This window comes from Gossypium arboreum, chromosome 7 (genome assembly GCF_025698485.1).
Source record: "Gossypium arboreum isolate Shixiya-1 chromosome 7, ASM2569848v2, whole genome shotgun sequence".
NCBI lineage: Eukaryota > Viridiplantae > Streptophyta > Magnoliopsida > Malvales > Malvaceae > Gossypium > Gossypium arboreum.
Window position 1 is genome coordinate 68,447,862 of NC_069076.1, and position 13,920 is coordinate 68,461,781.

Below are 13,920 nucleotides of genomic sequence, written 5' to 3' on the forward strand. Positions count from 1 at the left end.
CAATTTTTTTAAGAGGTCAATTCACCCCCTATTGGTAATTTCGAATTAAACTATCGAACTAACAACAGTGTTCTCACCTAACCCAATTTTTTGTAGGTGTAATTTTACTTTTAATCCTTATATTTTTTAAACATTTAAAATTTAATTCCTATACCTTTATTTCTAAAATAGAATGTACTCTTTTGATTTAGCAAATTGAACTCCAATTGATAAGATCCTCAAAGGACTTGTATTAAATTAAATTATGTGGCATTTTAAAACTAAATATTAACATTGAAGAACCTTATGATCCTAAATTTAGAGTTGTAAGCTTTATAGTCCTAAATTCAATATTTTATTTACTTATTTAACTTTTCACGTGTATAATATTGGTCACGTGATCATTTTTTTTTTTGAAAAATGCAACATAATCTAATTTAACAGAATCCATTTGATGAGATTATTAATTGAATTTCAATTATTAAATAAAAAAGTAAAGAGTTTAATTCTTAGCCTAAAAGTAGAAAGGTTAATTTTAAATATACAAATACTATAGGGACCGGAAGCAATAGACCATATGTTTAATATTTGTTTACAAAACAAAATTTTTGGTCAATGCAGAACACGTGCAGCCAAAAAGTCGCATTAAAGATCACCTAAGGGAAGAAATCCAGAAAGCAATTCTTTTTACTTTTTAGTTGTTACGGGTTGCGGCAAATCTGTCTGCTACTGCGCCAAATTCATCTTTCTGTCTCAAATCTTTCTTTCACTCAATTCTATATTCCCAGGTAACTCTCTCCATCTCTTTTCCATTTCCCTTCTATTATATCCCCTCATTGATCTTGTGTAGTGACTTTCATTCAACTCGCAATTCAACTTTTTTACATTTGAAAAATGAAAAATCTTTATTTGGTTTAGTTAAAAACGGAATCAAATCTTTAGTCCTTTTTCTTTTCTTTTTATTTTTCAGGGAATAAATGGATTTGGGTTGTTTTAGTTTTTTGTAAGCAGTACTTTGTGTTCATACGATGAAAAGAGTGTGTTTTAGTTTATAGGAGAGAAGTGGAATTGTTAAAGTGGAGTGCTGATAGGAAGAGCTTAGGGTTTTTATTTTCCCTAATTCTAGATGGCTTCTCCTCAATTTGAAGTGGAGGATCAGTTGGATGAGGATTTCTTTGACAAATTGGTCAATGATGACGATGACTTTGATTTTACTGGATCCACCCGTAAGCATGTAGTAGAAGTTGCTGATTCTGAGGAAGTAAAAGGTTTTTCTAATTTGACTATTAGTGAAACAAGTCCTACCGGGGTTGAATCTGGTGGAAAAGATGTTGATATTGGTACCGAAGCTGAAAAGGGTGTAGAAGATGCTGCTATTTCGGAATTATTGGCTGCTAATGTGGATAATGTGGCTGCCAAGGAGAGCAGTTCACAGCTACCTAGTAATGTGAAAGAGTGCAGTGTGATGGAGACAGGAGAGGAGGGTGTGTTGGATGGTGGTACCAGTAAGTGTAATGTAGCTTCAGGTATTGGTGTGAAAGAGGTTCAATGGAGCTCGCTTAACTCTGATTCAAATGTTACCAATGCTGGTGGATCTAGGACATTTTCGGAAATATTTAATGATTTGGGGGATAATTCTGAGGACCCTTTTGCTGAAGTGGGGAATAAAGATGATCTGCTGAAGGAATTTAATGGTAGTACAGTTAGTGTACCAGGGAATTCATTTTCTGATTTGGCTTCGTCTAGTCATCCTGAAAATAATGATGTTCAATACTATGGCATGGGATTAGACCAAAATGTAGATGGGCAGGATTTTAGCAATTATCAGTACTGGGAAAATCTTTATCCAGGATGGAAATATGATCCAAACACTGGGCAATGGTATCAGGTGGAGGGATACGTGAATACATTTATGAATTCACAGGAGAGCTTTGGTATGACACATTCAGATAATGGCGATCATTTTTCAGATAGAAAGATGGACGTGCCTTCTTTGCAGAAAACAACTCAGTCTTCTGTGGGAACTTTAGCAGACGACTCTGGGAATTCAAATACCTCAAACTGGAATCAGATTTCACAAGGCAATGCAGAGTACCCTGCACACATGGTATTTGATCCCCAGTACCCTGGTTGGTACTATGATACAATTGCCCTAGAATGGAAGATGTTGGAGCCTTATACTTCAGCTGTAGATCAGTCAGCAACCATAGATAATGATCAGCAATATCAAAATAAAAATATTGAAAGTTATGAGTTTCAAGCTTTAGGTAGTCAAGACCTTTATATGAATCAGTGTGTATCTGCAAGCAACTACCATCAGCAAAATTCTAATAGTTTCCAAGATTCCTCTGTTTCCAAGAGCGGAATAGATTTCTCTTCTGAAAACAAACAATTAGGAAACATTTACAGTCCTGCAGATCATTTAGATAATCATGCAGAGCAAAAAATTGAATTTGACGCTTCTAGATTGGTTGCTCCTTATAAACAGCAAAGTCAGACTTTTCTATATGGTAGTGAGATTTCTAGGTTTCAAAGCTTTATTCCTGCTCAAAGTTATACGCAGTTTAGCAATCAGACAACTGTTCAGCCAGACCAACAGATGCAGTTCATACCTGCTTTCATTGATGCTCAGAAATCAGGAGATCATCCTCAACAGCCACTTCAAATAGGCACCCCATTTTCTTCTTCACCCAATGAGGGAAGGTCTTCTGCTGGGCGCCCTCCACATGCTCTAGTGACTTTTGGATTTGGTGGAAAACTTGTTGTCATGAGAAACAACAGTTTGTCTCACACAACTGCACCGTATGGGAACCAGGTAGGACAAATTCTTTTCTTGCTTCATTTGATTTAGTTTTAGTTTCCTTTTTGTTACAACTCTGTGCCTGGTAATGTAGACCATCAAATCACTGCTTTTTTATTTTATTGGGTGAAGGGCTCTGTAGGAGGTGTGATCAGTGTACTCAATTTGGTGGAAGTTGTCATGGACAACAGTAATGCTTCTAGCTTTGGGTTTGGTGCCCAAGATTACTTTCAGACATTGTGCCAACACCCTTTACCTGGTCCTTTAGTTGGAGGGAATGTTGGAAATAGAGAGTTGTATAAGTGGATTGATGAAAGGATTGCAAACTGTGAATCTTCAAGCTTGGGCTATATAGGAGATGTTTTGAGGTTGCTCTTGTCTTTACTGAAAATTTCATGTCAGTACTATGGAAAACTTCGGTCTCCTTTTGGCACCGACCAAACTTCGAAGGTGAATTACTCCTAAATGTTTAATTCCTTTTATTTTCTTGTTACCATGCAACTGTCTCATGGAGACAATACTAGCTTGGACCATCTTTATTTATTTATTCCTTTCTATCCCTTTCTGTTTAACTTTCAGGAAAGTGATTGCCCAGAGTTAGCTATAGCTAAGCTTTTAGGGTCTGTGAAAGGGAAGGGAGTGCAATCAGGCTTGTATAGTTCTGTTGTTCACTGCTTGCAGAACTTGCCATCGGAAGCACAGATGCAGGTATGGATAGCTTACCCTTTCTGATTGCTTGTAATTCAAATTTTATATTATTTTCCATACATTTCCTATAAAGAAATTGAGATTTTCTGTGTTTGGCTTCTACCATTGGTTAAGGCTACTGCTCTAGTGGTACAGAGGCTTCTTGTCTCTGGTAGAAAGAAGGAAGCTTTAGAATTTGCTCAGGAAGGTCAATTGTGGGGGCCAGCTCTTGTTATTGCATCTCAGCTTGGTGATCAGGTTATTGTGATCACATTTTACTTATATTTATTGTTCTATTGTATGTATATGTTCAGGATCTACAATGGTTGATCTATTTTTTATTGGCATTGAATAAACCTGCAAGGATTTGAGACTCAGGTTCTGCTTGCTGATAATTGAAATTATTAATGCCAGTTTTATGGTGATACTGTGAAGCTAATGGCACTCAAGCAATTAAAAGCTGGGTCACCATTGCGGACATTATGCCTAGTAGTTGCTGGCCAACCAGCAGATGTGTTTTCCACAGTTTCCCCCAGTAGCAATCTCCCTGGTTATGTAAATACTCCTCACCAGCCTGGACAGGTGAACATAATTTGAGTGCTTGCTGTGAAAATAGCATTCTCCTTTTTCTATTTTTGTCTGTAGCTTTCTTGGAGTCTTTGAACCATTTTTTTTAAGCTTGTACAAGTATGTATTGTATGCTGCAGATTGCAGCTAGTATGTTGGATGGATGGGAAGAGAACTTAGCCATCTTAACAGCTAACAGAACAAAAGATGATGAGCTTGTTATTATTCATCTTGGAGATTGCTTGTGGAAGGAGAGGGGTGAGGTAATACAGTTCTTACTGGTTTAAGTCATTCTACCTCTCCTGTATCTCTGCCCACTTCTTTTCCGCTCTTCTTTTTGCTCCTTTCTCTGTGTGCACCAAATGATTTCTCTTTGCATCCGAAACCAATTTCACAGGCTGCTGCTGCGCACATATGCTATTTAGTTGCTGAAGCCAACTTTGAGCCTTATTCAGATGGTGCTAGACTTTGTCTTATTGGTGCTGATCATTGGAATTGTCCACGAACATATGTTAGCCCTGAGGCAATTCAGGTATCCGAGCATTAATCTTTCTTTTGATATTGGTAGACCCATTTAAATAATGATGCATCCATAGACCTTTACTTCAGCGCATGCTTTTTACTTACAGCCTTTTCATGTCAGCCACTCTCATATTGTCTGACATGCAAAAATGTTTTGTACTTTGATCACTTCTGTTGGGTTCTTGTAGAGTAGTTCTTAATTTGGATTTTGACCGACTATCGGTGTCACATCTAATGTTTCACCTTTCATTTTATCCCCACCTTCCACAGTAGAACTGTTTAACTAGCCTTTTTGATATCTGGGCAGAGGACAGAACTATTCGAGTACTCAAAGACACTTGGAAATTCTCAGTTTCTCCTCCTACCTTTTCAGCCATATAAGCTTATTTATGCTTACATGCTGGCTGAAGTTGGAAAAATGGCTGATTCTTTGAAGTAAGTCTGAGGTGCTTATATTATTTGGTGACGTAACTAAATTAGGTTGAGTCTCTTTTGGTTTTACATGATATGTCGGTTCAGATACTGTCAAGCCATTTTGAAGTCTTTGAGAACTGGTCGAACAACTGAAGTGGAAACTTGGAAACAATTAGTGTCATCTCTTGAAGAACGATTAAGAATCCACCAGCAGGTATCTCTTAGTCCTTTGATCTTGTAATGTTTATTTCTTTACAGAATTAAGAAGGGAATTTAATGGACAGGGTGGTTACTATACAAATTTGGTCGGTAAATTGCTCACATTCTTTGATGATACTGCTCATCGTGTTGTTGGAGGCCAACCTCCACCTCTTCCTTCAACATTGCATAGCAGTGTTCATCAAAATGAACTTGCTCATCAACTGCATGGCTCAGACACATCCAACAGTCAACCTACAATGGTCATGCAATCACTAATATCTTCTCCATCAATGGAATCAATGGCCATGCCATCACTGATGCCTTCTGCATCAATGGAACCCATTAGTCAATGGACTGGTCAGACTGACCTATCAGCAATGCCTAGTAGAAGCATCTCTGAGCCAGTCTTTGGTCAAAGTGACAGAAAGGTAACTGCTTCAATAGCTGTAGAAAAAAATTCTTTACACACCCAAACATGCAGAGGAATCCTTTTGCAACTGTTTTTATATGTAATTGCTCATGATCCATTTATCCTCAGTCCATGTGAATCCTTGGAACAGAGATGGTGGTGTGCCTGGTTTTTGGGAACCAATTCACAGCAGTGGAAACGCCCCTAAAACTTTAGCATAGGAAAATTTCTAGGAGTGTTGCAATAGTTAGCTCTGAAAGATTTGTTGGGATAAGTTTTATGACAAATAATTTCTTTTGATGTACTTGAAGTTGATCATGGTTTTGTTGGTTTTACATTTTGCTCATATGACATAAGATTAGTGTAGTTTGACTGTTACTATAGTTGTGTTTGAAAGATTTTGTGGGATAAGGTATTAGGAGAAGCTAAATATCTTTTTGGCGGCTGGGCTTTGAATTTGGTTGCAAGAATTTCAATTTAATGATGTTGGTTTCTCTGTTTATATTATGTAAGTCTGTTGTATTTTACCAGTGTGCTGTGGTAGTCAAATTTTGAAAATTTTGGTGGGATACATCTCAAGTTTATGTTACTCAAACTTGGGTGTAAGTGTTGGATATGTGTAGCTGTTAGACATGGGTATGTTTGTTTTTTTCAAAGTTTTTCCATGTATTTGGTGGGTCATACCCCCTATGCTCATGTGTAAATTTGTGTTAGACATGGATATTTTAAGAAAAATGAAAGAGTAGAAGCAATATAGATCTCAAGAGTCAAAATTTGAAGGCGATATATTCCCTTTTTCTGTGTCATGATGGTTTTAGCTGACAATTATGGAAATAGCGTCTGTGATATAATGTAACGAAGTTACTAGAAGCATCATGAACATGGCAAATGCAAATGCCATTTTCTTTTACCCCTTCAAATTTATATGTTATCAAATATAAAAGCGAGAAGATAAGTTATCATTTTCTTTAAAGTGCTCGCCTTCACTTTAAAGAAAATGCCATTTTCTTTTTACCCCCTTAAATTTATATGTTATCAAATATAAAAGCGAGAAGATGGGTTATCATTTTCTTTAATGTGCCCTGTAAAGGCGAGTTTGTCTCTCCCCCATTTCCGCACTGCTTTTATTATCTTGTTTGGACAAAGGGTGCAACAAATGGCTGTGGTCTTATGTGTGATTCTTTGTTTTTTGATAAGGTTAATTCATCCAATGAAGCTAACTCATCTGGAACACAAGAAAAAGCAGCAGTGTCCAGTGGGTCTTCTCGATTTGGCCGTTTTGGTTTACAGCTATTCCAAAAGACTGTTGGTTTGGTCCTAAGATCTCGACCTCATCACCAGGTAATTTATAGTTAACTGAATTTCTGAAAATTATTCTTAATACAGGTATCTTTTGTTAATTCAATATCGAGCTTCTACTGCATTCCGTATCTGAACATTGCAGGCTAAACTGGGTGAGAAGAACAAATTTTATTATGATGAAAAGCTCAAAAGATGGGTTGAGGAAGGAGCTGAACCTCCGGCTGAGGAAGCAGCCTTGCCACCTCCACCCACTAATGCAGCTTTCCAGAATGGAGTAAATGATCTCAGTGTAAAAGATACACCCAAAATTGAAGGCTTTCACACAATTAGTGAAAATAAAAGCTCCATCTCTTCTGAAAGGAGCTCAGGAATTCCTCCAATTCCACCCAGTTCGAACCACTACTCTGCTCGTGCTCGAATGGGTGTCCGCTCAAGGTATTGGAATTTAATTAACTTATTAGGTTGTTATAAGCTCTCAGTATTGTTAAATGCTTATTCTTCTTAGCTTGTAGCTGCCACCATGTTTTCTTGTTACTAATTCTATTGTTAGTTGCTAGTCAATGTTTTAACCAAATTCTTTTTCTCCCTTATCTAATGGCAAACCAATTTGAAATGATTTCAGGTATGTTGATACATTCAACAAGGGCAGAGGCAGCCCTGTAAGTTTATTCCAGTCTCCTGTTCCATCTGCAAAACCTGTGGCTGGTTCAAGTCCCAAGTTTTTCATCCCTTCTACGGTTACCCCGGCCGAAGAGATAGTTCAAAATACTGGGGAAAGCACCCAGGAAGCAGTCATGACCAATGAAAGTCCCACAACATCTTATCAGCAAGTTTTATCTCCACTATCATCAACATCAACATTAGCACCACCACCACCACCGCCACCACCATCATCATCATCGAGTATGCAACGGTTTCCTAGCATGGATACTATCGTGCACAAAAGCACTGTGGCAGCATCAGATGGAAACTCTAGACGTATAGCATCTTGGAGTGGAAGCCTGAGTAATGCATCCAGTCTTTCTACTACTAGGAAGGAAATAAAACCTCTAGAAGGAACCCTAAGTATACCTTACACTGACCCTGATTCTAGGGAAGACCTTCATGAAATCAAGCTTTGAGGTGTGTGAAGGAAAGTTGTAATTATACCCTCATAGCACTCTCATTTTGCCGTGGGGGGAACTGGGGATGGCAGTGGTCTGAGTTGGGTTTTTGGTGAAACCCCTTGATTATCCTGTTTATCATGTGATGTGTAATTTAGGCCAAGAATTGGTCTGAGTGCACTTGGTGTTGCGGCCATTCCCCTCATATGAGAAACCCATTAATGTTGTCCCAAAATGACTTGAGAATTCAGATGCCTGCGTTACTTCTTGTACAAGTAATGGGTCATTCATCATTCACCAAGCGATGGACCAAAGTGGCTTCCTCGAATAAATTTGCACTAGTTGCTAATTACTTACCATGCCAACTCATGTTGGAACTACACTTTTGTTTTTGTTTTTTTTCATTTTGGTTTAAGTCTAAACTACTGGTACTAGTATTGTTTTTTAAAAAGAATTTCCTTTTATCTAATATGAATAATAATAATAATAATAATGGCTTCATAGCATTTATTTATTTTCGGCCATAACCCGTAGTATGCAAAAAGTTTGGATCAGGGCGAGTCTAATCTTGAAATGAGTCAGTTCGGAGTTGGATTTGAGGAGATCTATGTTGTCTGAGAAAAATTTTATAATTTTATATTAAAATGTACTCCATTATAATTATATCTAGAAAATAATGTACAATACAATTAAAATGATTTTGCACTTTTCTCTTATTTTTATACTATTAATATATTAATAAGTAAATTGGTGTTTCATACCAATATATAATATATGTCAAGTTTGGTATAAATTAAAAAATTTTAATTATTCGTTTTATGTAAAAAAATTAATCGTTAAATATATATATAAAGATATATAATATTTTAGATCGATACAATAAAAATATCAGATCGGTTTAAAATTTTACATGCATGTTAAGTCCAACATATTAATAAATTTAACAATTGAGTTGTTAAAATATTAATTGTATAAAAATTGTGAAAATTTTAAATAGATATAAGTGGAAATATTTCAAAATTAAAATATCATTATTGAAGTGGAATCATAATGAACAAAAGTTAAGGGAAAATCAGGCACATATGTTGGTTTAAAATTTTAGATTTTTCGGCTATTTTATTTATAAATTAGGAAAATAAGTCGATTTTTGAGATAAAAAGGTAAAAATGTACTGTGTAAGATGCACTTTCAAGTGACATAGAGGAGAGAGGGTGAAAATATGTCCTATAATGAGTGTTTTTGCCATGTGGCCCTACTTCGCCCCGAAGCCAGAATTTTAGAAAAAAAAGTTTATATAAACCATTGGGACTAGTGGCTAATTGGACAACAATAACAATTTTTTTTCTTATATAAATCCGGTCTATTTTCAATCTTTTTCATTCAATTCTATTCATCTATTCTCTCAACTCTCTCAATTATTATCATCTATTTTTTTCTATTCTAAACTCTCAAAAGTCTCTCAAATTCTTCTTCTTTCAATTTTCTATTTTGTAATTTTCTAGATTTTATTTGATTTTCATAATTTTAAAAATGTCAATGCCTCTCATTCATTTGGATCACAAATACATTTTTGACATCCAATTACAAATGGTAAGAAAATATTATTATATTTTTATTTAATTAATATAATTATTAAATTGTTAATATTATTTTTAAATTTTTATATGTTTATATAATCAAGACGAAGATCAGATTATCAAAACATATATACACAATTTAAGTGTGAGAGCACCGCATGTTATTGAATAATACTTGGAAAAGCCAGGACTCTTGCACGTGTCTCGTATGTTCGACAGGACTATATTGGAGCCCACACTTATCAGTGTTTTATTGGAAAGATGGAGACTCAAGACACACACATTTCATCTTCTGAGTGGTAAGTGTGATTACACTCGAGGATATGACATTACAGCTTGATTTATCGATTGATGGGTCACTCGTTATGGGGGTAGTGCGCGTTGGTGATTGGAGTGTAATTTGCCATCAACTATTAGGCAAGGTGCCAAACAAGTTTAGTGGGAGTCGAATAGATATGAAATGGTTAGAAGATAATTTCTCACATCTCGACAACACTTCTGGTGTGGTTGAAAGAGAACAATTCGTTCAAGCATACATACTGAGGTTGGTCAGGGGGTCTTCTAATGCTAGATAAATCTCAAAATCTAGTACATTTAATGTGGCTCCTACAACTAATCGATTTAAAAGAAGTCGAGCGACTCATTTGGGGATCAACTATCTTGGCTACATTCTACCAAAAGATATGTCAGGGAACTAAAGCATATAAAATTAAAATCAATGGTTGTATACTCCTTCTTTAGTCATGAACATGGTACCATTTACCATTTTTACCTCCTGAGTAAACTTCCTTTATCAATTCCCACTCGTAATAAGATAAGATTTATTTAATAATATAGGTATCATATTATTTTTTTCATTATTATATTTTTTGAATAACATATTATTTGAATAGGTGGAACAATGACGTGAGTCATGCGGGTATACTGAACGAGTGTAAAGATATTTGATTATTGTTAGATCAACAGTCAGAAGCTGATGTTAGTTTTTGAATTTTTAAATTATATAATAATTATGTAAGGATTTGAAATTTAATATTAGATATATAATAAAATTTATAATTTTGTACTACTATTTGAATAAATGTCATACTCTAATATGAGAATTTAAGAATGCATCTCAACCGAATTTTTAACGAATCATAATATCTCTCATTTCAAAGTGTCATTGATGGTTTTTGCAATGGTTAAGATGCATGAATCTATCGATTGATGCCCCATTTGACTTTGTGCAAAATATTTTGCCCTCACCCAGGAGCTCGATGAACTTCACAAGATTGACTTGTAGAGGAGAACCGATAAAGATTAGCTTAAATTTCATGCCAAGTATATCTACATCTAGAAATATAGGTACGATTTCATACCTATACGTGAGCCAATTGTCAGACTAGATTTGGCGACATATTCGGATTACATGACATGGTTTAGAGTTCACGGTAAGTCATATATATTGCCAGAGGAGGAAAGGAGTAGATAAATTTGTCACAAAAGGCAAAACACCCCCACATGAGGTTCAATCGGGAGTACATGCATTGATTTCATCATCATCAGCTCTAACCCCAAATCCTATATCGATGGATGTACAGCCTCCTGGTCAGTATAGTTCATATTTTTTTGGTGCTTTTACTAACCCTATGTTTTTCACACAAACACCACATTATGCACTAGCATACAATGCATCAACACATTCTCTAGGAATATTTTTTGCACCCCCTCCATCCGCGAGAACATATTACACACCATTGTTGTCAACAGCACCAATGTATTCACTATTGCCTGCAATTCCAACATTCTATGCACAAATGGGTTATTCGACACCATATACTTCTCCGTTAATAGTGTCAGAAACACCATTAGAATCATTGTTCTTCGGAGGTGGGTCATTTTCACAACCGCCTATTAATATAACCAACGATATATGATGCCAACCTAGGATGCAAATTGTAATACCCCGAAAATTTTTATAGTAAAATATTATCCGTGATATAGTAAATAAGGAAATAAAGTGACAAAAAGGGAAATTTTGAGTTAGTGACAAAAAGGGAAATTTTGAGTTATGTCAATATTGGGAAGTATATTATGACATATTGATTCAAGAAATGATTAAATTGTAAAAGTGAGAAAAGTTTTGTGGCCCAAGAGTAAATACTCAAAATTTGAAGGATTAAAGTGTAAATATGAAAAGTTGAAGGACTAATAGTGCAAATATTTTAAGGGTGGAATGATCTAGAAACCAAGGAAAATTGATGAATTAGGACCAAATTGAATAGGTGAAGAATTATGAGGGACTAAATTGCAATTTTACTAAATTAAGTGATGACTCAAGATTGGAATTTTAAAATATCACAAAGGGCAAAATAGTCGATTGGAAGAGAGAGAAATCTAGAGACAATGATGATGTTGGAGATATTTTAGATAAATTAAATAAATAAATATTAGTTTATTAATACTTTAAATTGATTTTAAATGATATTTTATTATTTTATTATTATTTTATTTAATATATATATGTAAGGAAAGAAAGGGAGGATGATCACCATTCTCATGCAACTAACGTGAGAAGAAGAAGAAGAAAGAAAGTTTTCCTTTTCTTACAATTTAGTCCTTCCTCCAAAAATTCATTATTTTCACCTAAAATTGAAAGAATTTCCATAGCCATCAAGAGAGAAAGATAGCAAGGAGATGATGGGGAGCAAGAATATCAAGTTGGATTCAAGAAATAGAAGCTGGAGGAGAGAGAAAAATCAAGTTAAAGATTGAAGTCAATAAGAAAAGGTAAGTACATCAAGATTTCAATATGTTTTTAAGTTTGTTATTATTAACAAAGCATGGAAATAATGTTATAGTAGAGTTTTCTTATATAAGGTCCTATGTTCTTGATATGTTAGTGAAGAGAAAATAAGAGAAAGTGATGAGAAATGGTGTAGAAAAAGAAAATAAGGGTGTTATAACATGGTAATTAATATCTTGCACTAAAACAGTTATGGATAGCAGCAGTAGTCTAAATTTGAAAAATCACCAAAAATTACAAAAATCTAATTATAGGATGAATAAAATAGGATATTAAATCTTATTGAGTCTAGTTTCTTATAGAAGAAATGGTGTAAGTAATGGATTTTTAAATCATGAAATATAATGAATTTTGTGAGACAAGGTCGAATGAATTCGGGTTCCCTATTCGACTTTGGAAAATCATAAAATTTGGATAGAAATAATTAGGGCTTAAATTTATATGTTTAGAATATTAAATGAGTATATTTTCAATAGAAATAAACTTTAATACCATTCAAATTATGTACTAGGAGATAATTAATTTTTAGTAAAGAAGGGTCAGAACTGTCAGACAACAGAACAGGGGTAACTTTAAAGAATAAAATGTACTTATTGGCTAAACCAAAAATTATGAAAATTTTATGGAAATAATATATATGAGTCTAGTTTCAGGAAAATTTTTGATCTTAATTTGGAGCTCTATAACTCCAGATATAAATAATTTAGTGACTATGACACGATGGACAACTTGAATATTCATAAAAGTAAATAAAAAAATATATAGATAATGTTACTTACAAGTGTGTTATATACATTAAGGATGTGGAATGGAGAGGAGGAGGAGGAAAACATATATGAATATTCATTTAGCATGGCTAATTTGCATATTTTAGGCTCAGGGACTAAATTGAATAAAAGTAAAACTTTATGGGCAATTTTCTAAAAATGTCAGAAATGACCAAATTGCATGAAATGGATTATTTTATTATTTAAATTACAAAATTGAATAAAATTATTAATTTAGTTCAAGATAGGGGAAAACATGTTTTAGGGATTAAATTGAAAAGTGTTGAAATTATGGAAAATTCTGATATTTTATAGAATTCATGGACTGTTATCAATATGTATGAGAATAATAGCTGAAAATAAGGATTAAATTGAAAGAATTTTATTTTCCTGACCTTAAGGATGAAATCATCATTAATTAAAAGTTTAGGGGCAAAATGGTAATTTTGCCTAGAGCATTAATTAAATGCATTAGAATATGAAATGAATGAAAATGATGATCAAATTTATTTATAAAGATCTGGACGACTCAAATATGAGACTTGTTCGTGGAAAAGAAAAGATATCGGATTAATGAAATTATAAACACAAACAAGCAATGAGGTAAGTTGGTGTAACTTGAATTGTATTTTAAATACTTGAAATATGTGGTTATGTGATGAACATATGATCTGAATGTTCAATTCATGATATTTGATGAAATATTGATAATACTCGATATAAATTGAAAATAAATCCGGTTGAATGAAAGGAAAATTGATGGATCTCGAAAAGGAATTGACGGTAAAAGGATCTAGCAGGACG

General features: G+C 34.3%; 1 protein-coding gene across 1 annotated transcript; it reads left to right on the top strand.

The window, feature by feature from the left end:
- Nucleotides 1-551: 551 nt before the first annotated feature.
- LOC108453455 (protein transport protein SEC16B homolog) lies at nucleotides 552-8,477 on the top strand. Its single transcript, XM_017751566.2, has 14 exons — nucleotides 552-767; nucleotides 950-2,794; nucleotides 2,912-3,229; nucleotides 3,359-3,487; nucleotides 3,602-3,724; nucleotides 3,881-4,048; nucleotides 4,174-4,296; nucleotides 4,431-4,565; nucleotides 4,863-4,990; nucleotides 5,075-5,183; nucleotides 5,254-5,598; nucleotides 6,777-6,920; nucleotides 7,024-7,316; nucleotides 7,504-8,477. The coding sequence occupies exons 2-14, from the start codon at nucleotides 1,106-1,108 to the stop codon at nucleotides 8,000-8,002; spliced, it is 4,203 nt and encodes a 1,400-aa protein (XP_017607055.1). The 5' UTR covers nucleotides 552-767; nucleotides 950-1,105; the 3' UTR covers nucleotides 8,003-8,477.
- Nucleotides 8,478-13,920: the final 5,443 nt, after the last annotated feature.

What these genes read in the sequence shown, in the direction of transcription:
- LOC108453455 (XM_017751566.2), top strand. Translation starts at nt 1,106, where the DNA reads ATGGCTTCTCCTCAATTTGAAGTGGAGGATCAGTTGGATGAGGATTTC. An exon ending in GCACCGACCAAACTTCGAAG is followed by an intron (nt 3,230 to 3,358) that starts GTGAATTACTCC and finishes TTTAACTTTCAG; the next exon opens with GAAAGTGATTGCCCAGAGTT. An exon ending in AAAATGGCTGATTCTTTGAA is followed by an intron (nt 4,991 to 5,074) that starts GTAAGTCTGAGG and finishes ATGTCGGTTCAG; the next exon opens with ATACTGTCAAGCCATTTTGA.